This window comes from Sylvia atricapilla, chromosome 7 (assembly GCF_009819655.1).
Source record: "Sylvia atricapilla isolate bSylAtr1 chromosome 7, bSylAtr1.pri, whole genome shotgun sequence".
Classification (NCBI taxonomy): Eukaryota; Metazoa; Chordata; class Aves; order Passeriformes; family Sylviidae; genus Sylvia; species Sylvia atricapilla.
The window spans coordinates 38,430,015-38,454,977 of NC_089146.1; the positions used below are offsets into that span (position 1 = coordinate 38,430,015).

The following is a 24,963-nucleotide window of genomic DNA, read 5'->3' on the forward strand; positions in this document are numbered from 1 at the left end:
CACAGCCTGGGACAGCACATGGCCTGGGACAGCACACAGCCTGGGACAGCAATGGCCTGGGACAGCAATGGCCTGGGACAGCACACACACAGCCTGGGACAGCAATGGCCTGGGACAGCACACACACAGCCTGGGACAGAACACAGCCTGGGACAGCAATGGCCTGGGACAGCACACAGCCTGGGACAGCAATGGCCTGGGACAGCAATGGCCTGGGACAGCACACAGCCTGGGACAGCAATGGCCTGGGACAGCAATGGCCTGGGACAGCAATGGCCTGGGACAGCAATGGCCTGGGACAGCACACAGCCTGGGACAGCAATGGCCTGGGACAGCAATGGCCTGGGACAGCACACGGCCTGGGACAGCACACACACAGCCTGGGACAGAACACAGCCTGGGACAGGAATGGCCTGGGACAGCACACACACAGCCTGGGACAGCAATGGCCTGGGACAGCAATGGCCTGGGACAGAACACAGCCTGGGACAGCAATGGCCTGGGACAGCACACACACAGCCTGGGACAGCACACACACAGCCTGGGACAGAACACAGCCTGGGACAGCACATGGCCCGGGACAGCACACACACAGCCTGGGACAGCACATGGCCTGGGACAGCACACACACAGCCTGGGACAGCAATGGCCTGGGACAGCACACAGCCTGGGACAGCACACACACAGCCTGGGACAGCACACAGCCTGGGACAGCAATGGCCTGGGACAGCAATGGCCTGGGACAGCACACGGGCACAAGATGGACTCAATGATCTCAGAAGTCTTTTCCAATCTGACCCTGTGTGATTCTGCTCCTGTGCCACAAGGGACACAGTTGTGCTTTTCCTCCACGCGCTATTCCCGAGCAGCAGCGTGAGCATCTGCAGACAGGAGTGAGGAACTCAGAGGAGTAAAACAGGAGACATGGAGATGTAGCACCAGTCAGACTGGGACAGCACGGGCAGCAATCACAGTTGTGGTGCCAGGGCAGGAGGCAAATGCTCATTCCCTTGGGAAAAGGCAGGTGGATGGAGGGTTTGGAAAATGCTCCAAATGAAGCTGCTTTGTGCATACAGCCCATTTATGCACAGCCCTCCAAATGGGGCCAGGATTTGACTCACCATGAGTAATAGGAATGTTTTAAATAGAGAAAAGAATACTAATTCCCTTAAAAATACAAATAGGTCTACATTTGGCTCAACAACACAAGGCCAGTGATTTTCCACAGCATACTGCCAAGTAGCTGAATGTGACATTCAAGTAGCTCAAGTGTAGGTGTTCCTTGGGAGAAAACACAGCTCTAACAAGGACCATTTTCCAGAAGAGAAGACTAAAGGTTGGGTATCTAATACAGCTTTTCAAAATTTAACCAAACAGCTACATTTCCAGGAGTGCCAAGTTTCCCTCGAGGCCCCCCAGGTGGTGTTGGCAGCCAACCCTTCTGAACACCCCTCTGCTTATTTGCAGCCTAAAGCACTTTTGCCAGTAGCGTCCATGTGTTTGTGTGAGCTCCCAGGAAAGGGTGACACTGCTGGGCCAAGAGCCACCCCTCACCAATGCCTGCAGGATTACCTGGGGACACGTGGGTTGAAACATGACAAAGTTTCTGCTTTACATCTGGTAGAAGAATATGAATTTTGGAGGCTGTCATTGAGTGGCCCACGCATGGCTCACCGAGGGACAGCTGTTGCTAAGTGCTCATTCACAGCCACCGGGGGAACTGGAATCAGGCAGCTCCTGCCCACAGCCTCCTGTAGCTGGATCATGTACAGTTTTCATGCCACTCATTCCTAATTAATAGTGAAGCAGAGGGAAGAATTAAGTTACTAAAGAAATGTCAGCATAATCTATAAACAGGGCTGTTTTTCTGTTCTTTTGAATGCCACTTCTTATTCATCATCATAAGCGTCCTTACAAATAAATTTGCTTTACAAACAGAGCAGGGTTTTTTCAATTATCTTTTCTATAGGTTACATGATTGTTGATAGGAAATTCCAGCTGTAAGTAGAATTTTATCTGTAATAACGTTGTTTGGGAAGAAAACCAGGACTGCAGTCTGAGGAGGATATCATGACAGTGTTTGGGTCAGTGGCTGGCAGTGCCATCTCAGAGCCAGAAGTGCCACTTTGGAGATTCTGAGATGATGACAAGGCTGTCTCTGTGCCCCAGGTGCTGTGCTGGCACGGTGAGGGTAGTAAAGCCCCTGGCCTGTCAGGTATTTTACAGCCCCCCAAGGAAAGGTGGAGTGGATTTGATGGGGGTATCCACACACAGCTGACTTGGCACAGCTTTGCAAGGAGCAGAGTGTGATTAAATTTGGGGTCTTCCAGTTCTCAGCAGGAGAACCTCGTGTGGCTTTTTCCATGCCAGGGAACAGTCTGGAACTTCTTCCTGGAAAATGTTTGCATTAATCAGATGTAATAATGGCGTGTCCGTGTGAAAGGAGCACTGTGGGCACAAATTGCCACCCACAGACATCAGAACAAACACATTAATGTTATGCAAATACCGTGGTCTGCAGAAGTCTGTGGGCCCCAGAACACAACGCGCACAGAGCACACCTTGAGCCACGGGGCAGGTTCACCCTGTCAACCTTCCACACAGAAAACCCTCCCAAGACAGCAAGTATAGCAAAATCGGGCTTCTCTGTTTTGAGACAATTTCCATGGCAACTTGAACTGCCTTGGTTCTTCATAAATTCTGCCTCTCTCTGGAGCAGCTGGGATTTCAAGTCAGACCACTTTGCAATGCTCTGGGAGGGTAGAAACAGCTCACGCAGCTGAAAGATGCCATGGGGGAACTGGTCCCAAGAGGGGGCTGCCAGACCCCAGACCAGGCCCCTCCTTTGGGAAAACCATCTCCCTTTAGACTCCCGTGCCTTTTCAAGCTCTGTGGGGTGGTGAGTCCTGCCCCAGACCGACAGAGGGGAGCAGGCAGGGCTGGGGGTCTGGCCCAGGCCAGCAGCACCACATGGGGAGGGACAGACGGACCCCAACAGCAAAAATCCACCACTAACAAACTCTGTTATCCCTTCTAAAATACGCCGTAAAATAGCACTTTGTTGCAGCACACAAAATGAGGCTGTGCATGACAAAGCCAGCCTGATAATTGCCTCCAGAGCTGCTGAGGTTTTTAACTCTTCAGCATTATTAACATCAGCACATAAAGACTTTGCTTATTACAGTCGAGGTGAGCTGCGGTACAGAAATAATAATCCAGGTGACCTTCCAAGCTGCTGCTTGTCATGAATTATTTTCTTCTGCCTTGAGGAAATTTCTAAATATATATCTGTATGTATGCATGCAAACAAGCAAACCTGGCAGTTGCAAGGCAGCAAAGTTGCATCACCGCCCCTCCCAGCACAGCAACTGGCCCGAGCACAGCTGCCGAGAAAACCCCAGGAAGCACTCGGGTTTGAAATTAAAGAGCTTGTTCTAATATTTAGCCGTGATAAATGCGACTGGGAGTATTTCATCAGGCGTCTGTGAGTCAGGGGGTGAGTCACAGACGGAGCCGCGCTGGGGCAGCCGGTGGGGCCAGTCCCAACAGCCCCACGGCACACGGAGCTCCCAGTGACCCCTCGGGGGACCCCGGGCTGTGAGGACAGGACGGGGACATGCCTCTGTCCCTCCGGAGAGGGGCTCGCCCCCAGCACCTTCCACAGCTCGCCTTTTCCAGGTGCTCAGCTCGTGTGCCTCTCTACATCACAAACCCCACGGCCAGGTGCGATTCAGCCCGAGCACAGAGAGCAGAACCCAGCTCCAAGTAATTAACAATAATGTATAATTGCTACCAATTTGGTTTTACACAAATTACACGGCATTATTAAATTAAGCGGACCGTGTTCTTGCATCTGAGCATTAGCAGCACAACTCATTTTCATGCCACTTTTTTAAAATAGCGCTGGTAATTAGTCCTGTGCTTTCCAAGCCCGTCACATGCAGCGCTTTGTTTTCAGCAAAACACCCACCAAAAAGCGCTCGAGTTCTCTTAATTGCAAAGATTCACTTCACAGGGCTGCACGGTTCCTTTCTGCTCGGGGTGTTATTGAGGAACAGCCAACTGGAATGCACTGAAATTACGCCGAAGCGATGGAAAGCACTCCCCAGCGGAGGGGGAGCCTTTGCGGGCCGAGCTGTGCCGGTGGGAGCTCGCCCAGGGGTCCCGGGGCTCCGGCTGGGACCGCCGGCACGGCATTTCCATTCCAGACGCCGAGCGCGGGCCGCGGGGGAGCGCTCCCTCGGCGGCCACTGGTCACCGCTCGCTGCCCCTCTCCGTGCCCTGCCAGTGCCCTGCCCGCTGCCGAGCCCGTCACCAAGGCGGGCAGCGCCTTTCCCAGCGGGGCAGCGCAGCCGGGCTGGCCCCTGTCCATGGCTGTCCCCTGCCCCAGGCTGTCCCAGGCTGTCCCAGGCTGTCCCAGGCTGTCCCCTGTCCATGGCTGTCCCCTGCCCTCGGCTGTCCCCTGCCCCAGGCTGTCCCCTGTCCATGGCTGCCCCAGGCTGCCCCAGGCTGTCCCCTGCCCATGGCTGTCCCCTGTCTGCCCTTGCCCCGGCGGTGTCCCCAGTGCCAGCCCCGGGTCCCGCCGGCCCCGCTGCCGCAGTCGCCCCCTCTCCTTCTGCCTGGCTGGGAAGGACCTTTTTTTGGCCTCTGCTTCTGTCATCTGGCATTTAAATGTAACGAGAGCTCTCGTCGCTAACATTTATAGCAGCAAAATATTTAAGTTCCAGGGCCTGTAACACATGTCGTTCGTGTCCCCTTGCCAGGCCCAGCTGCGGCTCTCAAAGCCTGCCCCGGCTCATCCCGGGCCGTGCCAGGGGCGGGCACGGGCACCGACACGGAAACGGGCACCGACACGGGCACACACAGACACGGGCACACACAGACACGGGCACACACAGACACGGACACGGACACGGACATGGGCACACACAGACACGGGCACGGGCACAGACATGGATATGGACACGGACATGGACATGGGCACACACGGGCAGCACGGACACGGGCACGGACACGGACATGGGCATGGGCACACACAGACACGGGCATAGACACAGGCACAGGCACGGACACGGGCATGGACACGGACATGGGCACACACGGACACGGACATGGACATGGGCATGGACACGGACACAGGCACGGACACAGACACGGACACGGGCACGGACACGGACACGGGCACGGGCACACACGCACACGGGCACACACTGACACGGGCACACACGGGCACACACGGACATGGACACGGGCACGGGCACGGACACACACGGACATGGACACGGACACGGGCACAGACATGGACACACACGGACACGGGCACGGACACGGGCACACACGGACATGGACACGGGCACGAGCACGGACACGTCCCCGCTGGGCGGCGGTGGGCGAGCGGGAGCTGGGGCTGGCCGGGAGAGCCACTGGAACCAGCACCGGCACAAACACTGGTACAAACACCGGCACCAGCATCAGCACCAACATCAGCACAGGCACCAGCTCAGGCACCGGCGGCGGCAGCAGCAGCGGCAGCGGCAGCGGCAGCAGCGGCACCAGCACCAGCAGCAGTAGCGGCACGTCCCCCTGGGGCTCCACAGAGCTCCCGGCGCTGGCTGCGCTCAGGGGCCCGGCGTTTGACGCCGTGGAGTTTGTCACGCTGGTCCATGTGGCGGGGGACAGGAGGAGAGAGAAGGACAAGGCTCAGTCACCAGCATCTTCTCCTCCCACTCCTCACGTGGGCTCAGGAGGGTCTCATCACCTGCCCCTCTCTGTGACAGGCTGCTTCTGCGTGGAGACAGAGAGTGGCCAGGTTCTGAGCTGGAAAACCACACTGAGTGCTTTGGAGCAGCCCTGACATGTGCTCCTCTATCCTGAGAGCAGACACGGGGGAAAGGAGCGGACTGCAGGCCCAGGAGGGAGAGGAGGTGCTGGTCTCAGCCTGACACCTTCCAGCAGAGACCAGGACTGATGCCTCCATGGCACAGGAGTGGGACAGGGCCTGAGCAGCTGATGGGGAGAACAGGCTGAGAGGGAGCAGCAGCCACAGTGAGGACAGTTCTCATCATTTTGTTCTCCTAAAGCCAGGCATCACGTTTATTTTCCTCTCCAACAGCTGATTAAGAGGCTGGTTAGGGGAAGACAAGTAATTCATCGTCTGACTTGGGACAGGGAACTGAAGACTACTCCCTGTGATGCCTCTGGACAGCTGGAAAGGGACAGAGGGAGAATGTCTGTCAGTGCTGGAGGTGACAGAAATAACCCAGCAGTGTACCAGAGGGCAGACAGCCCAGCAGAACCGGTGTGGGCCATGAGATGCTGTTTAAAAAATCACTTGGGAGGGCCCAAATTTCTTCAGCTTTTTTGAGTGGCATAGCTAAGGGTACAGCCTGGCTCGTGTCCTCCCTGGGTGAACCCAGCAGGATCCAGCTGGCTGCTCACCTGCAGGGTCCTTTCTGGGAGCACAATTCTCCCAGAATTTTGGGGAATAGCCTATGGCTGGAATGTGGTGTGGCACACAGCAGGGTGCTGCTGCCACAGCTCAGCTCCAGGGCACAGGGAGAGGGGATGGCAAGCAGGGACAAACTGCTGTGTAAGCATTTCAGGGATGGGCAGCCACAGCTTCTCTGGGCAACCTGTGCCAGGGCCTCACCACCCTCACAGCCAAGGACTTCCTAATCTCTAATCTAAATCTCTCCTCTTTTAGTTTACACCTTGTCCCATCACAACAGGCTCTGCTAAACAGTTTGTCCTCAACTCTCTTGAATCCCCTTCAGGCCCTGCCAGGGGCTCTGAGCTCTGCCTGGAGCCTTCCCTTCTCCAGGGAACATTCCCAGCTCTGCCTGGAGCCTTCCCTTCTCCAGGGGAACATTCCCAGCTCTGCCTGGAGCCTTCCCTTCTCCAGGGGAACATTCCCAGCTCTGCCTGGAGCCTTCCCTTCTCCAGGGGAACATTCCCAGCTCTGCCTGGAGCCTTCCCTTCTCCAGGGAACATTCCCAGCTCTGCCTGGAGCCTTCCCTTCACCAGGGGAACATTCCCAGCTCTCCCAGCCTGTCCCCAGAGGGGCTCCAGCCCTGCAGCAGCTCCGTGGCTCCTCTGGACTCTCTCCAGCAGCTCCAGGTCGCTCTGGTGTCAGAGCCCAGGGCCGGGGCAGCTCTGCAGGTGAGGTCTCACCTGAGCCCAGGGGCAGAATCCCGCTGTGTCCCCGCTGGGATCACAGCACTCGGGGCTCTCTGGGCTGCCAGCGCAGTTCCCCGGTGGTGTCCGGCCTCTCACCCCCGGCATCCCCTCCTGTCCCCGGGGCTTCACTGCCTGTAACCCTGCGCCCTCCTTCCCCACCTCTGCGGGGCTCCGCGCTGCTGCTGTGCGCTTTCGGAGAGCTGGCGGGGCTGCAGCAGGGCTGGCTGCCTTCTGCCCCTGGGAGGAGTTACCGTGACGCCACCGAAAAGAAAAGGGGGAAGGAATTCTGTGCCCGCTGCAGGGAGAAACGTTTCCACACAAGGTGGCACCTGTCTCCTTCCTTCCAGGCTCCAGCCGGAGACGCTGAAAGGCGCCTGCAAACACTCTCTGGAAATTAACTCCTGCTAAACAGGATGCAGAATCCCTCATTTATTCCCTCGTTAGCCATCGCTTTTCCCTGGGCAGGAATTGCTGCCGCAGTCGGCGCTGGGGCTGGGCGGCAGGAACGGGCAGGAGGACGGGGGACAGCAGCTCCAGGTGCCCGGGACACACGGACATCCCCCCGGAGCCTCCCAGCACCAGGAGCGGCTGGGAGCTGAAGGGGGTCCCTGGCCACCCCCCTGTGCCACACTGCACACCCCGCTGCAGGTGGGCAGAGGTTCGTGTGCTCACATCTGTGCTTTATCTGACAGAGATTAATGCTCTGTGCCCGTAGTCTGCATCACAATTAAGGCATTTTAGAAAATCTCTTCGTACATTCTGCAGAGCAGTGCAAGCGCTGCTGACATATGAAGTGCTTTTGCGTTCCCCTGCAGGATGCTGGAGAAGCCTGCCTCCCACTGCCAGGCTTTGCTTCTGATCCTGACCTTTCCACACGAGGAAAATGCACGGTAAGACTGCACACTGGGAAAGCAGCATAGCTCCAACAGCTCTGGCATCAAGCGGTGAGAGTTCCAGCACTGACAGGCTGAGGAGGGAGCTGGGCTGTCCCTGGGCACCTCACAGAGCCCACTGGCACCCACGGGAGCCCTCAGCCCAGCGAGGGGGCCCAGCACAGAGCTGCTCCTGCTGGGCATCTCCTCTGGCAGCGCCGCCAGCAGCGCCATCCCACCAGCCCTGCCCCGAGGGCTGCACACCTGAGCACGGTGGGTTTAACCTTAAAAACCTTGGTGAGGCAGAGGGATGCCAGGACCTTACTTGTGCCAAGGTCCTTGGCCCTCAGAGTTGCAGAGATAGGCAGGGGTCTCTCTCGAAGGCTGCAAGACACCTCTTTGATTTTCATGTGGCTATTTTTAACCCCTATCATGCTTCTCCCACCGTGTCCAGCTCCATGGTCTCTGCCTGCCCAGTGCCTGGGGCTCAGGCTCCCGTGTTGGTGGAGCAGGACAGCAGGTCAGGGAGGGCTGCAGGACAAACTCTCCCTCTCCAGCCTTCCTGGAGGAGAAAGAGAAAGGACACGGGGACAGAGAGCACGAGAAACACGGGGAAAAGGAAAGGAATCATTTGCAAAAGGGAAAAACCCACACTTCAAGCCTGTTTGGTTCCCTCTCCCAGGGGAGAGGGAGGAAAGGCAGGGACAGTCTTCCATGTACCTCCCCAGGGCACTGAAATACAGGCCCAGCACCAGCAGAACTAAATGCCTCCTCCGGAACAAGCATTTATTCCCTTCAGCTGTTTCCATCTCAATGAAGTTGGCTAAAGTAGGGTCTGGATGCTTCATTTCGGAGTAATGGGGCCAGTGCAAGCCTGCCCTTGCAGGGAAGCCCCTGATCTCCCATGGAGAGCAGAAAAGTGTCTGAACAGTGCTCAGTGAGCTCAGATCCTGACAAATGCAGCACATGAGGTGATGCAGCAGCCACCACCGAGACCCCCACAGCGCCAGGGCCGAGGACCACCTCGTGCTCCAGCTGTGGGCACTCCAGCAGTGTGGGGCACAGGGAGGAGGGCAGCTTGTGGGTGGGGCTCATACCCACCCCACATGTTTCCTGGTGGAAAACTGTTCCTTGTCCTGTTTCTGAGGCGTGATTGGGCTTGACAAGCAGCGTGGCTTTGTGAACTGTGCTCAGGCCTTGCCTCATTTGCCTTATTGTGGCCGAAATCTCCTCCCAGCCCTCCTCCTGCCTGCTCCCACAGGCACCAGTGGCTGCAACACGCACCCACAAGCCCAAAGAGAGAAAGACAAAAGGATAAAAATACCCATCTAAGGAAAAGAAAAGAAAAAGAGAAAAAATACCCCAGACACCATCTGGCTTTGAAGCCTGGAGAGCAGAGAAGCGCTGGGCAGGAAGGGAACAAGCAGAGAGGGGCTCACTTGCAGATTCCACTGGCAATCCTGTGTCTGCTCCCAGCACAGCCCGTCTCTGGAGCCACATCCCTGCTCTGTCCCAGCAGACTGGGCATTTACACAAACCTCTGTGGGCACTCCCGGCAGGTGACAGCTAACTGTCCCTGCGGGGTGGAAGGGCTGGAGCAGCTCCCCCATCCCTGCAGTGTGAAGGGATCAAAAAGCAGCAAGGGGAACCTGCCCCAGAGCAGATGAGAGGCCCCTGTGGCCAAACTGCCCCACTGCTCATCTTCCTTCTCCCTTCAATTCCATCCTGCCTGGAGGCGTGAGAGGAACTCAGCCCTGGGAGGAGCGAGGTGCCAGGAGCAACTTTTCCTGCCGAAGTGGATCCCTGTGGGGCCAGGGAAGGACTCTGTCCAGGGTGGCAGCAGCAATTCCAGTGGGGCCAGGCAGGGCAGGGACAGGACCCCTGCTCCCGCAGCAAGTCAGCAGCAAACCAGCACCAAGCCCAGCCAGAAACTGTGTATAGCCCAAGCAGAGCCCTTTTCCTGAGGCATCTGTGGGGCCAGCCTGGTGGTCCTCGAACCTGCAAGGGCAGGTGTGGGTGGCTGTCACCCTGGTGTCCCCACCTCCGGGGCAGCCCCCGCGGGCACAGCTCTGGGGCACAGATCCCTGCCTGTTCCCAGGGGAATGCCGGCTGCCGGGGGCACGGCCGCAGAGAGGGAACGGGGGGAGAAGTGCCCTGTCCGCCAGCGTGAGGAGCGCTCCTGCAGCCGAGGGCAGCGCTCCGGCCCCTGCTGCGGAGCCACACGGGACTGCCAGAGCAGCAGCTCCCCGATTAATCCTCAACAGCCACAGGTCAGGCGGCCCATTTCTGCCTGGAATAAATGGCTTTGCGGTAGTGCTTCCCCTCGGGGGAAACACGTCCTGACAAGCTGCAGTTACTCCGGTGCCCCGAGGGTTTGTGGAGCCTGGTTCCTTTGGAGAGTGTTTTACTGTCTGCTCCCAGCGCCAAGAGCAGCTTTATACCAATAATAAACAAGGCAAAACACGGAGCCGGAGCAAACAGCTGATAAAAATCCACATTTTGCTGCCTGTGTTCGCTTTTCTGGCAGCACGGGGCGAGGAAGGGGAGCAGGGAATCTTTGCGCCGCTGGCACACGGCCTTGCTCCTGTCAGGTAAAACCCTCGCCGGTGCTTGTGCTGTGCCTCAGCCGAGTGCCAGCGGCAGCGGAATGCACAGGACACCCCTCGGACTGCGCTCGCCAGCGCTCTGCTGTGCGGGCAGGAGGCCGAGCACGGGCTGCGCTGCGCTGCCGGGGTGCTGCCGGAGGAGCTGGCGCTGGGACGGGCCCCTCCTGCCCCTCGTGTCCCTCCTGCCCCTGCTGTCACTCCTGCCCCTCGTGTCCCTCCTGCCCCTCGTGTCCCTCCTGCCCCATCCTGCCCCATCCTGTCCCCTCCTGCCCCTCCTGCCCCTCCTGCCCCTCGTGTCCCTCCTGCCCCATCCTGCCCCATCCTGTCCCCTCCTGCCCCTCCCGTCCCTCGTGTCCCCTCCTGTCCCTCGTGTCCCTCCTGTCCCCTCCTGTCCCTGCTGTCCCCTCCTGTCCCTCCTGCCCCTCGTGTCCCCGCTGTCCCCTCCTGTCCCTCGTGCCCCATCCTGCCCCTCCTGTCCCTCCTGCCCCTCCTGTCCCATCCTGTCCCATCCTGTCCCATCCTGTCCCTGCTGTCCCCTCCTGCCCCCCGCCCCGCGGACAGGGCTGAGCTGCGGGCCGGGCACTCTCTCACCCATCCGCAGCCCGGGGAGCTGCAGCAGCCGCAGGGAGGGACGGCAGGGAGCAGGCGAGAGGAGGAGAGCTGCCGGGGCTGGCTGGGAGCGGGGCTGCGGAGCCCCCGGGGCTGCCTGCTCCGAAACAGCGGCCAACATGACAAGAGGTGTCGGATGGGCGCGGGGGCGCTGGCTCTCCCCAGCTCTTCCCCTGCCGAGAGCCTGTCTACACTGCCATATGTTACTCTGCCGTCTGCTTCATGGTGCTTTATTTGTCATCCTCTAGCGCAGATGGTAACAGCTCCGCTGCCTGGCGCTTGGAGAGGCTGGATTTAGCTCTGAATCAGGCACAAACAAACACTCTCTGGGGCAGTGCTCTTTGCTTCTCACCATCCCCACCTCCCCACGCGGCCCCGAGGAAGGGAAACAGGCAGACAGCTGGGCTAGATCAGCACTGCAGGTCCCTTTCAGCTGAAAGCATTCTATTTCAGTATTTATCCTATCCTAGTCCATTATTCTATTCTATTTGACTCAATTCTATTAGATTCGTGTTACTCTATTCCATTCCCTTCTGCAGCCTCTGCCATGGCAGGCAGCAGAGGTAGGAAAAGAACAGGAAAAGAACACTTCAGTTTGAGATTTACCAAGACCAGCCGTGGGAAAAATAATCATGGACGAAGGAACCAAAGGTGAGAGACTTCTCATACTGGCCAGGCAGGGAGCTGACCTGAGCCAGACAAGTCCTGAAACCTGAATGGCCGCGGTGGTGGCTGCTGTCCCTTCACTGTCACTTCTGGGAAACCAAAAGCACAACCCAACCATTTCCCTTGGTGCAATCATGTTTACTTAAACAGAACACGCTGGTTCCTTTTACCTTGGGCACAGCAGGGACAAACACCACAGGAACATTGCTTGCCCACCAGTTGTCAGCCTGACATTCCAGATGGAGCTGAGACTCCAGGGGACTCTGTCCCTGCTCACTCAGCAGGGCCACCCTCCAAAGTCTTGCACTTTTGCCAGCACGGGGGAGGTCTCTGCCTGGGACTGAGAACACCGGGGCAGAGGCTGCAGGAGGGCAGGGCAGGGGCTTTGCTCACCACCAGGCAGGGATGTCCCAGCTGGCTGTGCTGGAACACTACTTTTCATAGGAAAATATGTAAGAAGTTGTCCATGTGCCAAGGAAAATTGTGTCAATGTGGGATGGTTTGAAGTGTCCAGGTGCAGATCCTTACAGGTGTGCCCAGAAATCCTGTGCCATGGAAGGCAGGCAGAGGAGGGGACACACTGAAGCACCGCCTTTAGCAGCCCAGGCAGCCTGTGGGAACACTCATGCCCTGCCACAGGGTCACTCAGGTGTCCAGCAGAGTGACCAGCTGTCCACCCATCCATCCACCATTCTGCTGAGCCCCTGCTCCCCGATGGGAGCCCTGCCCAGCCGTGCTGGAGGGCCTCATGTTCCTCCACCAAACGGGACCAGAGAAGGCTCCACAGGAAGGCTCAGCCTGATCTCACCTCCCCAGAGCATTCCCAGCTGCCTCTGGCAGACAGCAGCAAGCCTTCTGCTTCTGTTCCCCAGACCAGGTCTCTCTCAGTGGACAGGACTGGGAGCTCTGCACGGAGCCCACTGTGCAATCGCCGTGTGCCTGAAACCACAGCAGCAGCACCAAGTGACTTGGGCAGGCAGAAGGTGTGTGCAGCCCCAAGGAAACTTTTTCTGTGCCCCTCACAGAAATCTGGTGCTGTCTGAAAGGGAAGAGTCTCCAGATCTTAATTCTTCAGGAGTGCTGTGGAGCGTCAGTAATAAGTCATTTTTGGCAGGCATATGTGAACAGCATCCAGGGAGGGAGAACTTCATCAGAGCAGAGAAATCCTTCCAGCCTGCCTTTGGTATGACTCCAGCAAGCCTGAAATATCCCTGAGAGCTCTGCTCCTTCTCCTTCTCCGAGCTATCCTGAGCCTATCTTGGGCAAGGTACCCAATTTACATGTTCCCAGGCCACGGACTTGCAATGTTTGCTTATTTTTATACAGGGTTTTGCAATTTAAAGGGTTTGGAGGGGTAGCAAAATGGGCATTTGCTCAGGGAAAGGCTTCCTCAGTTGCAACAATTTCTGTCCCTCCCCATTAGGAAAGCAGCACCACGTCACTGCCTGAATGCAGGGTGCAACTGGGCCCAACAAAATGTGCTTTCACCTAGTAATTAATTACCTAGCACTTCTCTAATTATCAGAGCTTCCACCGGCAATTCCCAGAGACAAACAGCAAATGCCAGATTCTGCCCCTCCAGCAGCTGCCTGAAATATCTCCCAGGGCAGTGCCTCCTGTTGCTGGGACAGGGAGCAGGACCAGTATCTCCAGTGTCCTGGAGATGCTCCAGGAGCATCACCCCCTCATCCCACAGGCCCCCAGGCTGCCCTGGGCTGGGACTGTGCCAGGCTGGCCCCGGCACACACACACTGCTCTGATGGGCTCCTGGGCTGGGACCATGAGAGCCAGCTGGGCACTGCCGAGAGTGACATCAGCCTCCCCGGGCCAGGAGCTCTTCTGAGCAGGGCTGGAGGTTGGCTACAGCCCAAATTCCATTTCTGGGCGCCCCAGACAAAGGCAGGGATGTTTTGGATTTGCACCTACTGGGACCAGAGGACGGCTCAGGCGGCAGAAGTGTCCGGGCCAGCAGCAGTGGCCAGGCTGTCAGTGTCCCTCAGTGCCCGGGACATCCAGCTGGACAAACCGTCTCCCCGGGGTGCACATGTGCAGCCACGTGTCCGGGGCCCACCCCAGCGGCCAGAGGACACAAGGTCAGCGGCCAGGTGTCACCGGCCCCGGCCCTGGCAGCCCCAGTCAAGGTCAGTGGTGACGCACTGCCCCAAAAGCCGGTCTGGGAGGAACCTCGGCACCTGAGGCAGGAGCGGGCGGGGAGACGGGGCTGGCCACCGCTGACCTCGGGAGCTGCCAAAGCACAGGAGGTATTTAACCCCCTGCAGAGCCCCCTGAAACCTCTTCGGAGCTCTAAACCCCGACAGCTGAGGACACAGACAGGGTTGTCCTCGCCTTTCTGGCAGGGTATCGCTTTCAGCTGACTCTGGCCAAGCCACTATGACCGAAACAACGGGTTACTCGGGGTGAGTAACAGCCGATATCTGAATTTGTTTTAATAAGAGAAGAAAAATGTCCTCTGGGTTCCCTTTAAGCCTGACTTACAGAACTAACGTGCGCTGTTAGTTTGCTGCTTCCCATCCCTTACAGCAGGTGGAAAGGGAAGCAGGCTGACCTCTCGCTGCCTGCAGTGTCTGCACTCCCCCTGCCAGCAGCTATTTGGGACAAGTGTGAAATCCTGATTTGCTAGGAGCCTAATAAACTGTCACATAGGAAATAGCACAGTATATCACCCCTGGACATTGCTGGCAAAACTCTGTGAAGGAAAGAGCTAAGGTTGTCATTGACAGAATTGATATATACAGAGACGTACTTTTTGTCAGATTCACAGATAAAATAACAGATGTGTCAAAGAGGTTACCTGGAGCAGAAAGACAGCTGGTCCAAACACCACACAGAGCTGGCTTGTCCCTTGTCCCTGTCCAACAGCAGGGCTGTGTGCACCCTCCTGGAGCCTCCAGGCTGCCCTGTCCCCACTTCTGCCTGTCCCCCTGTGGGCACTGCCCCAACCCATCTCCTGCTTGTCTCCCTGCAGGAGTGGGCTTGTCCTCGTTAAAAACCCTCACCTGGACTTGATGGAGGAGGACGTCCTGTACCACCTGGACTTGGGAACGAAGACACACAACCTCCCAGCGATGTTTGGGGACATAAAGGTAAAGAGCAGGTCCAAAAGCGAGGCAGCAGCTCCCCCCTGCACAGGCACTCCTGCTGTGCATCCCGTGCTGCCGGGGCCCCGCTGCTGCCAGCGCTCCTCTGGGGTGGGGTCTGGCTGCTCAGCTAAGGGGCTCGGCAGCCGAAGCAGCCTGGGCAGGGAAGTTGCCTGTCCTTGATTGTTTTGGGTGGAAATCACAACACAAAATGATCATTTTAAAAACCGGTAGCTCTGTAAACCCTGATTTTATATTGACCCGATGTTGGAGGAGAGACAGAGGAGGCATTTGTCCCAAGCATCTTGATCATCATCTACTGGAGACAACTGAAAGAGGATGTCATATCGTTTTTGGTAGAGACCTGCTGTCAAAACTGACTTGTCACGATGGCATCCTCTCATTTCAAACCAGAGTGTTTCCCTTGTTGTGTGGGGGAAGAGCCTCGGAGGCCAGAGCTGGAGCAGCCTGGCACAGCCCAGCCTGGGCTCCTGCTGCCCTGCACCCTGGCAGCATCAGCAGCACTGCCCTGGCAGCTGCACACATCCTCCTCCTATCTCCAGCCGAGCATATTTTCCTTTAATATGTAAAATGTGTCCTTTTTACTGCCCGACTTTATGGCCTCTGTGCCATCAGGAGTGCTCACTAACTGCAGTCAGCACTACCCATAGAATAAATTAACCAGTGAGCTCCTCCAACATCTGGGTTTGCTTTAGTGGTGGTGCTACCAGCTCAGTTTTGCTGAATTATTTTAGATTTTCTTGCCTAGGATTGATACCCAAGTATGTGCAGCTGCATGGCTGCTCAGACCCAGGACAGTCCCCACCCTGCCAGAGTGACAGCCCGGGTTTCATGTTAACTGCTCCTTTTGTGACCCTCAGTCATTCCTCTGTCCCTTGGCTGGCGGTGAGGAAGTGGCACCCCACTGCTTTCTCTGCGAGGATGTGCCACCACCGCCACACCCAGACTGACTCGTGCTCCTTGTCCTGGCCATGTACCACCACAGGTGTATTTTATATCCCGGCTGACTCGTGCTCCTTGCTGTATCCATGTACCACTACAGGGGTATTTTATATCCCGGCTGACTCGTGCTCCTTGCTGTATCCATGTACCACTACAGGGGTATTTTATGTCCCGGCTGACTCGTGCTCCTTGCTCTAGCCAAGTACTACTACAGGGGTATTTTATGTCCCGTTGACTCGTGCTCCTTGTCCTAGCCAAGTACCACCACAGGGGTATTTTATGTCCCGTTGACTCGTGCTCCTTGTCCTAGACAAGTACTACCACAGGGGTTTTTATGTCCCGGCTGACTCGTGCTCCTTGCTGTACCCAAGTACCACCACAGGGGTATTTTATGTCCCAGCTGACTCGTGCTCCTTGCCTAGCCGAGCACCAACACGGTGATATCTGTTCGCAGTTCGTGTGCGTCGGCGGCAGCCCGAGGAGGATGCGGGCGTTTGCGCAGTTCATGCGGCGGGAGCTGGGGCTGGCGGGGCCCGGCGAGGACGTGGCCGACATCTGCGGGGGCTCGGACCGCTACGCCATGTACCGGGCAGGGCCCGTGCTCTCCATCAGCGTGAGTCCCGGGGCCGTGCCTCTGCCGTCCGGCACCGCCCGTCCCTCCCACGGCTCCGCACACCACCAGGGGAGCTTTCCTCGCTGTTCAGCCGCTGCCCGCAGCGCCAGCGCTCCGCCGGGCCGTGTTCTGTCGGAACAGTGTCCCCCAGCACCTGCGCTCCCCGTTCGGGAGGTGCAGAGTGACAACAGACCCGTGTTCTGTCCTGTTCTGCTCGCTCTGGGAGGCAAAACCACCTCTCACCACACATCGACTGGGGAACGTCGCTGGGAGTATCACATTGGTACCAGCTCTAACAGAAAAACCTAGCCTTGGAAAGATTATTCTTTTAGAGCAGGATTTTTGGCACTGAACAAAGGGGAAAGCAAACACAGGCTGTGCTGGGGAGCACTCACACCCGAAGGCTTGGTCCTGATGCCATTTCCCCAGGCACAAGATTAGTCTGAAACGTGATTCACAGGAGACGGAATCCCTCACACAACAGAGCTCGTGTTTTGTCCCTCTGACAAAACCAAACCAGTCCTGACCAAGGGAATCAAGCCTGAGGGAATCAGTCTGAGAGGATCCGAGGGGGAGAACTGCCACAAGATTTGCTGTTCCCCAGCCTGGCAGCAGCAGTGACACAGCCTAAAGCAAATCCTCCCTGAGCTTGTGGCCGTGCACCGCCTTTGGCCAGTGCAGAAGGGGACAGGGGCAGAGCACAAGGCTGCCCCATGCAGAGCAGCTGCCAACATCACATCTCTGCAAGTTGCTTAGAAACACAACTGAGCTCAAACACACGGGGGCAGGAACACAGACTCCAGCTCTGAATATTTACAATGTGAATAAATTTTTTAGGCATTGGTGAATAAGCCAGGCTGATGTTCCAGAATAACAACATGCAAAAAGGTTTCATATTTAAAACATGATATCAGGCAAACAGAGCATTGGTCTCACAGCTAAGAGAAAGGAGACAAAGCAACACAAAAACTGGCTGTGTACCTTAATCAATTGAGCTTCCATACATGCTTTCTTCAGGAAGATGATTAAAAAAAAAAAAAAAAAAAAAAAAAAAAAAAAAAAAAAAAAAAAAACCCAGAGGCATTTTCAAGAGGAAAAACCAAACTCCACAGCACCAAACACTTTTTGTACTTAAAAGTTAAGCCAAGAAAAGGATGTTGGTCTAGCAAGGGAGCAGAAGACGGGGGAGCACTGGGCAGATGCAGAAGCCCCAGCAGCTGTAGATCATTGGCAGCCCTGGGGAGAAGCAGCAGAGACGGGAGTGGGGCAGCACTGGCCACGGAGCATGGGAACAAGCCAGTGCCAGCCCTGGGGAGCTGGTAGCCAGGCAGGGGCTGGGGACAGAAGGGCAGCAGGGCAGGGAATGTGAGCCAGGAAGAGGGACAGGCAGCTTGCAAGGCACACAGCAAACACCTGCCTCTGAAGCCTGTCCTCACCGAGGGACACAAACCCTTCCATTGTCCTTTGTGGCCAGCAATGGAGCAGAGATGCTCGAGTGTGGGGTGAGGACAGGCTGGAAGGCACACGGAAGAGTGAAGGCTCAGGTTGTCCTCACTGAAATTCACCCCTCCCAGAGCAGAGCAGAGCAGGACACAACAAAGTGCAAGTCAGCAGGTGGTGTAAGGTTGGCAATGCACGGGGAAGGTCTTGGAGCATTCAGATGTTGGGATATATTTGTGAACCTTCCTTGAAGGACAGGTATCAACTGTGTGCCTCCTCAGGGTCCCCAGGGAAAAATACCAGCTCACTGACTTGAGGAGACTTTAAAGCATCGAGGGGAGGAGAAGAGATTAGACACCTCACCCGGACAGACTAAAAAGACCAAAACATGTCTCTTCTCCCTCAAAAAAATTGCTGTTGGCATCACCAGCAGAGGAGGCCCCAGCAGAGCCCTGAGCTTGTTGCAGTTATGTGCCTGTCACCTGCCACGGCCTCATGAGGACTGATGTTTCTCTCTTCTCTCCTTCCAACAGCACGGAATGGGCATCCCTTCCATTTCCATTATGCTTCATGAGCTGATCAAACTGCTGCACCATGCAAAATGCCGGGACGTTACTATTATACGCATCGGTACCTCTGGGGGCTTAGGTAAGCGATTCGTGGACTTTCTTCAGAGCAAAACAGCTATTGTTAACAAGAACTCTCAGCAATAGGTCATGCAGTTCCGAACTTTAGCATTTTGTCAGGTCTCTAAATATTAAACACGGTATTTTGTCTTGGGTTAAACCCAGTTGTAGCAAGTGGCTTGGCAGAGTGCACATTCTCAGAGTGTACAAAAACCTCGATTCCACTACAGCCATGTGTCACTTCCCAAACAGAAAACATGGATTAGTGGTGACCCAAATGAATCCATGTCCCCTGTCTGAGGCAGCAGTGCTGTCCATGCCTGCACAAGCTGGTTGGGGGTACATCATCTGTGCAAGCCAGAGCAGCTCCTGTCACTCAGCACGTTCTCACGATCACTCATCTTGTGCTGATCCTGTACATTTTACTTGTACATCTGTACTTCATGAATTTCAATTATTCTCTGACATCTTTACTCACTGAAACAAAGAGCCCTGCGTGCACACATAGATCTGTTGAGATCTTCCTGCTGTGCTGAAGTTTGGCAGCAGGACACAGGTGCTTTGAGCTCTGGCAGCCTCAGCTTCCATTTCCACAGGCATCGAGGCTGGCTCCGTCGTGATCACGGACACGGCCGTGGACTCCTCCTTCCGGCCACGCTTCGAGCAGGTGGTGCTGGGGGACGTGGTGGTGAGGAGCACCGAGCTGGACAAGGGCCTTGCAGAGGAGCTGCTGGCCTGCAGCAGGGACATTCCCGACTTCCCCACGCTCATTGGCCACACCATGTGCACCTACGACTTCTACGAAGGTAAATCCAGCTCTGACTGCCCTTCCTCACCACAGCTGACGCCAAGGGCCCCCGCTCTTCCATGGACAAAGCCATCAGGGAGCCCAGGCCCCAGGAGGGCTGCAGGCAGAGCCCCACGGGGTGCTGGGGGGCCCGGGCAGAGCAGGGGGCACCCTCGAGACACACAGTACCTCTGTTTGCACCTTGCTCAGCTTGCCACCAGGCTGTTCCCCTACAGCAGGATTGTCACTGCAGAACTACCAAACACTGGGAAAACATTTGGTTGCCTGAGAGATTTCCATAAACAAACTTTGGTTACTCTAGAACCGTTTCCTTTGCAAAATTAAATGCTGATTGCAGGCAGGATAGATGAAACGTAATAAATGAAGAATTAATAATCTGAGCACTATTTATAAACCTTTAGATCTGCTTGCAGATGCAGCCATCTGTGTATTGCTCGAGTCCATATTTTATTTAAACAAAAAGCCATTTGAGAGGATTAAAGCAGGAGCAGCAATAAACTGAAGGGTGGTCCCAGGCTGGCCCAGCTGCAGGTGACGTTTGCCTGCCCCAGGGCCCTCAGACCCTGCGAGAGGAGGAGCTGCAGGGGCAGGGGTGTGCTCTGGGCACACAGCAGGACAGCAGAGCCCCTGCTCTGGGCACACAGCAGGACAGCAGAGCCCCCGAGGGGCTGGAGGAGAGGCTCGGGATGGCTGCCCACGCTGAGCACAGTGTTAGAGTGCCTGCAGCTGCAGCAGGGGAGCACCAGTGCCCTGGGACCAGCTCCCCAAGCAGCACTGCTGCTGCCTGCCCCAGGAATGCCTCTGCAAGCAGCTCCAGCTTCCACAGCAGCCCCTGCAGAAAAATCAAACCCACGTTAAAGAGTTTCCTCTCCTCAGTGTCCCCGTTCTGCACAGCTTGTTGTACCTCTTCTACAGCCAGCTGGCACTTTTGGGATTTAACCCGGCAGACGTTCACAGCTGATCCGCAGCAATGGCCTGTCCCCACAGAGCACAGCCTGCCCTGGCACCTCCCAGCCGTGGGCTGAATCCACCTTTTACCAGTGTGGAAACCTGCGTCTCCGCTATACAGAGACACATCCGCTGCCTTTAACACTGAGGGGAATACCAATTACCCAGCTGCTCACAGGAGAGCCTTGTGGGCCTCAGATGGGATGTGGGCACTGCTGATGTCCCGTTTGCACCTACACCCTGAGCCCCAGGACCCCACCAAGGCCAACAGTGACAGTTCTCTGCTTCCTTTCCAGGTCAGGGGAGATTAGATGGTGCATTATGCTCTTTTTCCAGTGAAAAAAAGTTGGAGTATTTAAGGAGGGCTTATGACGCCGGCGTGAGGAACATTGAGATGGAGTCCACGGCATTCGCTGCCCTGTGTGGACTGTGTGGCCTCAAAGGTGAGTCCTGTCGCTTCCACCTCCTCCCCATGGATGGGCTTGACCCCCTCGAAGGTCCAACACACACCCTTCATGATTTTATCTAGAAAAGGAGGGTTAGGAGGGTTAGGCAGGAGGCTTAGGAGGACCGGGCAGGGGGGCAGGAGGGTTGGGAGGTGACCGTTCTCCCATCTCGGGGCCCGGAGGTGACCGCTCTCCCATCTCGGGGCCGGGAGGTGACCGCTCTCATCTCGGGGCCGGGAGGTGACCGCTCTCCCATCACGGGGCCCAGAGGTGACCGCTCTCCCATCACGGGGCCGGGAGGTGACCGCTCCCATCGCGGGGCCGGGAGGTGACCGCTCTCCCATCTCGGGGCCCGGAGGTGACCGCTCTCCCATCGCGGGGCCGGGAGGTGACCGCTCCCATCACGGGGCCGGGAGGTGACCGCTCTCCCATCTCGGGGCCGGGAGGTGACCGCTCTCATCTCGGGGCCGGGAGGTGACCGCTCTCCCATCGCGGGGCCGGGAGGTGACCACTCTCCCATCACGGGGCCGGGAGGTGACCGCTCTCCCCGCGGGGCCGGGAGGTGACCGCTCTCCCATCGCGGGGCCGGGAGGTGACCGCTCCCATCATGGGGCCGGGAGGTGACCGCTCTCCCATCACGGGGCCGGGAGGTGACCGCTCTCCCCGCGGGGCCGGGAGGTGACTGCTCTCCGCACGGGGCCGGGAGGTGACCGCTCCCATCACGGGGCCGGGAGGTGACCGCTCTCCCATCGCGGGGCCGGGAGGTGACCGCTCTCATCTCGGGGCCGGGAGGTGACCGCTCTCCCCGCGGGGCCGGGAGGTGACCGCTCTCCCATCGCGGGGCCGGGAGGTGACCGCTCCCATCATGGGGCCGGGAGGTGACCGCTCTCCCATCGCGGGGCCGGGAGGTGACCACTCTCCCTGCGGGGCCGGGAGGTGACTGCTCCCATCGCGGGGCCGGGAGGTGACCGCTCTCCCCGCGGGGCCGGGAGGTGACTGCTCCCATCGCGGGGCCGGGAGGTGACCGCTCTCCCCGCGGGGCCGGGAGGTGACCGCTCTCCCATCACGGGGCCGGGAGGTGACCGCTCTCCCATCGCGGGACCGGGAGGTGACCGCTCTCCCATCTCGGGGCCGGGAGGTGACCGCTGTCCCCGCGGGGCCGGGAGGTGACCGCTGTCCCCGCGGGGCCGGGAGGTGACCGCTCCCATCACGGGGCCCAGAGGTGACCGCTGTCCCCGCGGGGCCGGGAGGTGACCGCTCCCATCTCGGGGCCGGGAGGTGACCGCTCTCCCATCGCGGGGCCAGGAGGTGACCGCTCTCCCATCGCGGGGCCGGGAGGTGACCGCTCTCCGCCCTCCCGCAGCCGCTGTGGTGTGCGTGGCGCTGCTGGACCGGCTGCAGGGGGACCAGATCCGGGCGTCGCACGAGGTGCTGTGGGAGTACCAGCAGCGGCCGCAGCGCCTGATCGCCGCCTTCATCCGCAAGCGCCTGGGGCTCTTCCCCACGGACCGACGGTGACGGCTGAGCCACGGGCCGGGAGCGGGGCTGCGGACCCTGCCCATCCCTGTCCTGCCCATCCCTGCCCATCCCTGCCCATCCCTGCCCGGCCCTGCCCATCCCTGCCCATCCCTGCCCACCCCTGCCCATCCATGCCCATCCCTGCCCTGCCCATCCCTGCCCATCCCTGCCCATCCATGCCCATCCCTGCCCTGCCCATCCCTGCCCATCCCTGCCCATCCCTGCCCGGCCCTGCCCTGCCCATCCCTGCCCATCCCTGCCCATCCCTGTCCGGCCCATCCCTGCCCATCCCTGTCCATCCCTGCCCATCCCTGCCCATCCCTGCCCTGCCCATCCCTGTCCATCCCTGCCCATCCCTGCCCATCCCTGCCCCGCACACAGACCCCTCCGGGAAGCGGAGAGCCCCGGCCCCGCGGGCAGGAGCGGCCGGAGCCGGCTGACACCGCGGGCAGGAGCTGCCGGGCCGAGCGCGGCCGGAACCGCACGGACAAGATCTGCACTGACAAGTTCAGGCTGCGGAACAAGAGCTGCAGGTTCCTCACTCCTGGCTCCTGCCGTCGGGAAGGACTGTCCTGTCAGGGTCACTCCTGTCCACAGCGATCTTCCTGTAAGGAGATCCCTTGGCTTTGGGCATAAAGACAAAACCTAAGTAAATGACATGAAAAACGAATCTGTATTTGTGACCATTATTGTCTCTGCTGTTACAAAGGCCATTCAGATTTTCATTCCTACAGTAGTTAAAAATGCCACAAAGAGACACATGCCGGAGTTTGAGTACGAGAGGGACACCACAGCACCCAGCCGTGGTCAGCTGAGGACCTGACCTGCAGGCCCTGGTTAACATTAAAAACGCTTTCCTCACCACCAACATTCACAAATAAGTAGTCCATCTTGAAAACAAGTAAGTTAATTTCCACAGAGAAGTATTCATCAAGCTTTATACAAGTACGACTGAGAGTGAACTGCCCATGCTTCATCCCTGGCATAAAGACAGCTGAGCACTGAACTGCCAGCCAAACCCACAGAGCAGGGCCACAAGACAGGCAGGCTGAGAAGCCTATTTACCATTAACACTTCTTAAATTACTATTTGCATGTGTGAAACTCAGAAGATTTCTTTTTTGTTAAGTGTAGAAAGATTTGTGATGAAAACCAATGTCATTCTAAGCATCTCCTTTTCCTGAAGGGTTCTGATCAGCTCTTGTAACCAATGCTAAGGTGAGCGTTATGAAGTAGGGTGAAACATCCACCTCCTTCACACAGGAGCAGGAGAGGTGTGTGGCCAGGCTGGGGACCAGCCAAGGGCTCTGCAGAGCTCTCCTGGCATGAGCAGCCTTGGTTGTGCTGTGCAAAATACCCTTTTACTGACCTGCATGTTCTCCGGCTCCAATGTGACATGAAAATGCCCCCCAAATCCTCATTCTGGTCTCGCTGTGTCACTAAAGGCCCTGATTTACCATTGCACTGAGGTAGCCCAGACTTTATAGACTTCTCACTCTCTACCCTGAAAAATGACTGACATGAAAACAACCACGAGTCCCTGCCAAAAAATCTGTGCCCGCTATTTCAAAACCAATGTCTGCTTCCTTTAAGCTTTCTTTTTCATTAACATCTTGGTATTTATAAAATATGACAACTATAATCTCAATTTCAGTTGTGCAAATTTTTTTTGTCTTGTAGATCTGCTGTTAAAGGCAAGGGGAAAAATCCACTGCCTCAGTTTGGGATGATGCCTTTCTGAGAGTTGTCTCATAGCCTGTCTGTTCCCTACAGCAATATCCAGCCAGTTGTGAGGTGGCCAAATGTGTTTTAAAAATAACGAGTTACCCCAAAGGAGATACCAGAATAAAAAGCACAAATATGCACAGAATTGTAATTTTAGCACAAGCACACAGAGGCTGAGCCCAGAAGACATCACTCCCCCTGCTCAGGGCAGGCTCTGCAGCATTTCCCCACCGAACTCAGCTGCAACACTGGGATTATGCTGCTCCTGGGCTGACCCTGTGCTCACTCTCAGGAGTCTGTCCCACTAGAAAATAAAGAAATAAAGATCCCTGCTCCATTTATAATTCATACTGAAAAACTAATCTGCAATATGAAATTGTATGACTGGTTTGCATTATATATGCAGCAAGTTGCCTTCTAAATATAGACAAAGGTTTAAGTCTCATCATAATCAAGGAATATTAGAAACATTCAGGGCAATGAAGATTTTATAACTAGAAGAACCAAATTCTCAAGAAACCTGGAAACAAAATTGTGGGATTTATTCATGTAACATAGTAAAATCTAAAGTAACTGCTGTGCAAAGCTATTCTGGACTTCTGCTGCCAATTAACTCCCAAGAATTCCTACTCAAGGTGCTGCACATCCGATTGTGCTGTGTGTAGGAGTCCTTTAGCAAGGTGTCCCACTCCCAGTGGAAGGGGAGAGGGGCAATCACACTACAGCAGCACAGCCCAGCTCTCCAGACCCGCAGCAGGCAGGTGAAATGAGATGCAGCACAGCTCAGAGAGCACAGCAGAGCTTCAGAACGGGAGCACACACAGGGAGCTCAGCAGTTCTAGGACACAAC

General features: G+C 56.9%; 1 protein-coding gene across 1 annotated transcript; it reads left to right on the forward strand.

Annotated features, from left to right (window-relative positions):
- Positions 1 to 14,217: 14,217 nt before the first annotated feature.
- UPP2 (uridine phosphorylase 2) lies at positions 14,218 to 22,506 on the forward strand. The gene is made up of 7 exons (XM_066323228.1): positions 14,218 to 14,346; positions 14,916 to 15,033; positions 16,445 to 16,603; positions 18,577 to 18,691; positions 19,266 to 19,475; positions 20,722 to 20,868; positions 22,235 to 22,506. Exons 1-7 carry the CDS (start codon positions 14,321 to 14,323, stop codon positions 22,387 to 22,389), a joined length of 930 nt encoding a protein of 309 aa, XP_066179325.1. The 5' UTR covers positions 14,218 to 14,320; the 3' UTR covers positions 22,390 to 22,506.
- Positions 22,507 to 24,963: the final 2,457 nt, after the last annotated feature.

Coding starts and splice junctions, on each gene's coding strand:
- UPP2 (XM_066323228.1), top strand. CDS start 14,321: ATGACCGAAACAACGGGTTACTCGGG. Junction 15,034..16,444: donor CGATGTTTGGGGACATAAAG/GTAAAGAGCAGG, acceptor ATCTGTTCGCAG/TTCGTGTGCGTCGGCGGCAG. Junction 19,476..20,721: donor CACCTACGACTTCTACGAAG/GTAAATCCAGCT, acceptor CTTCCTTTCCAG/GTCAGGGGAGATTAGATGGT.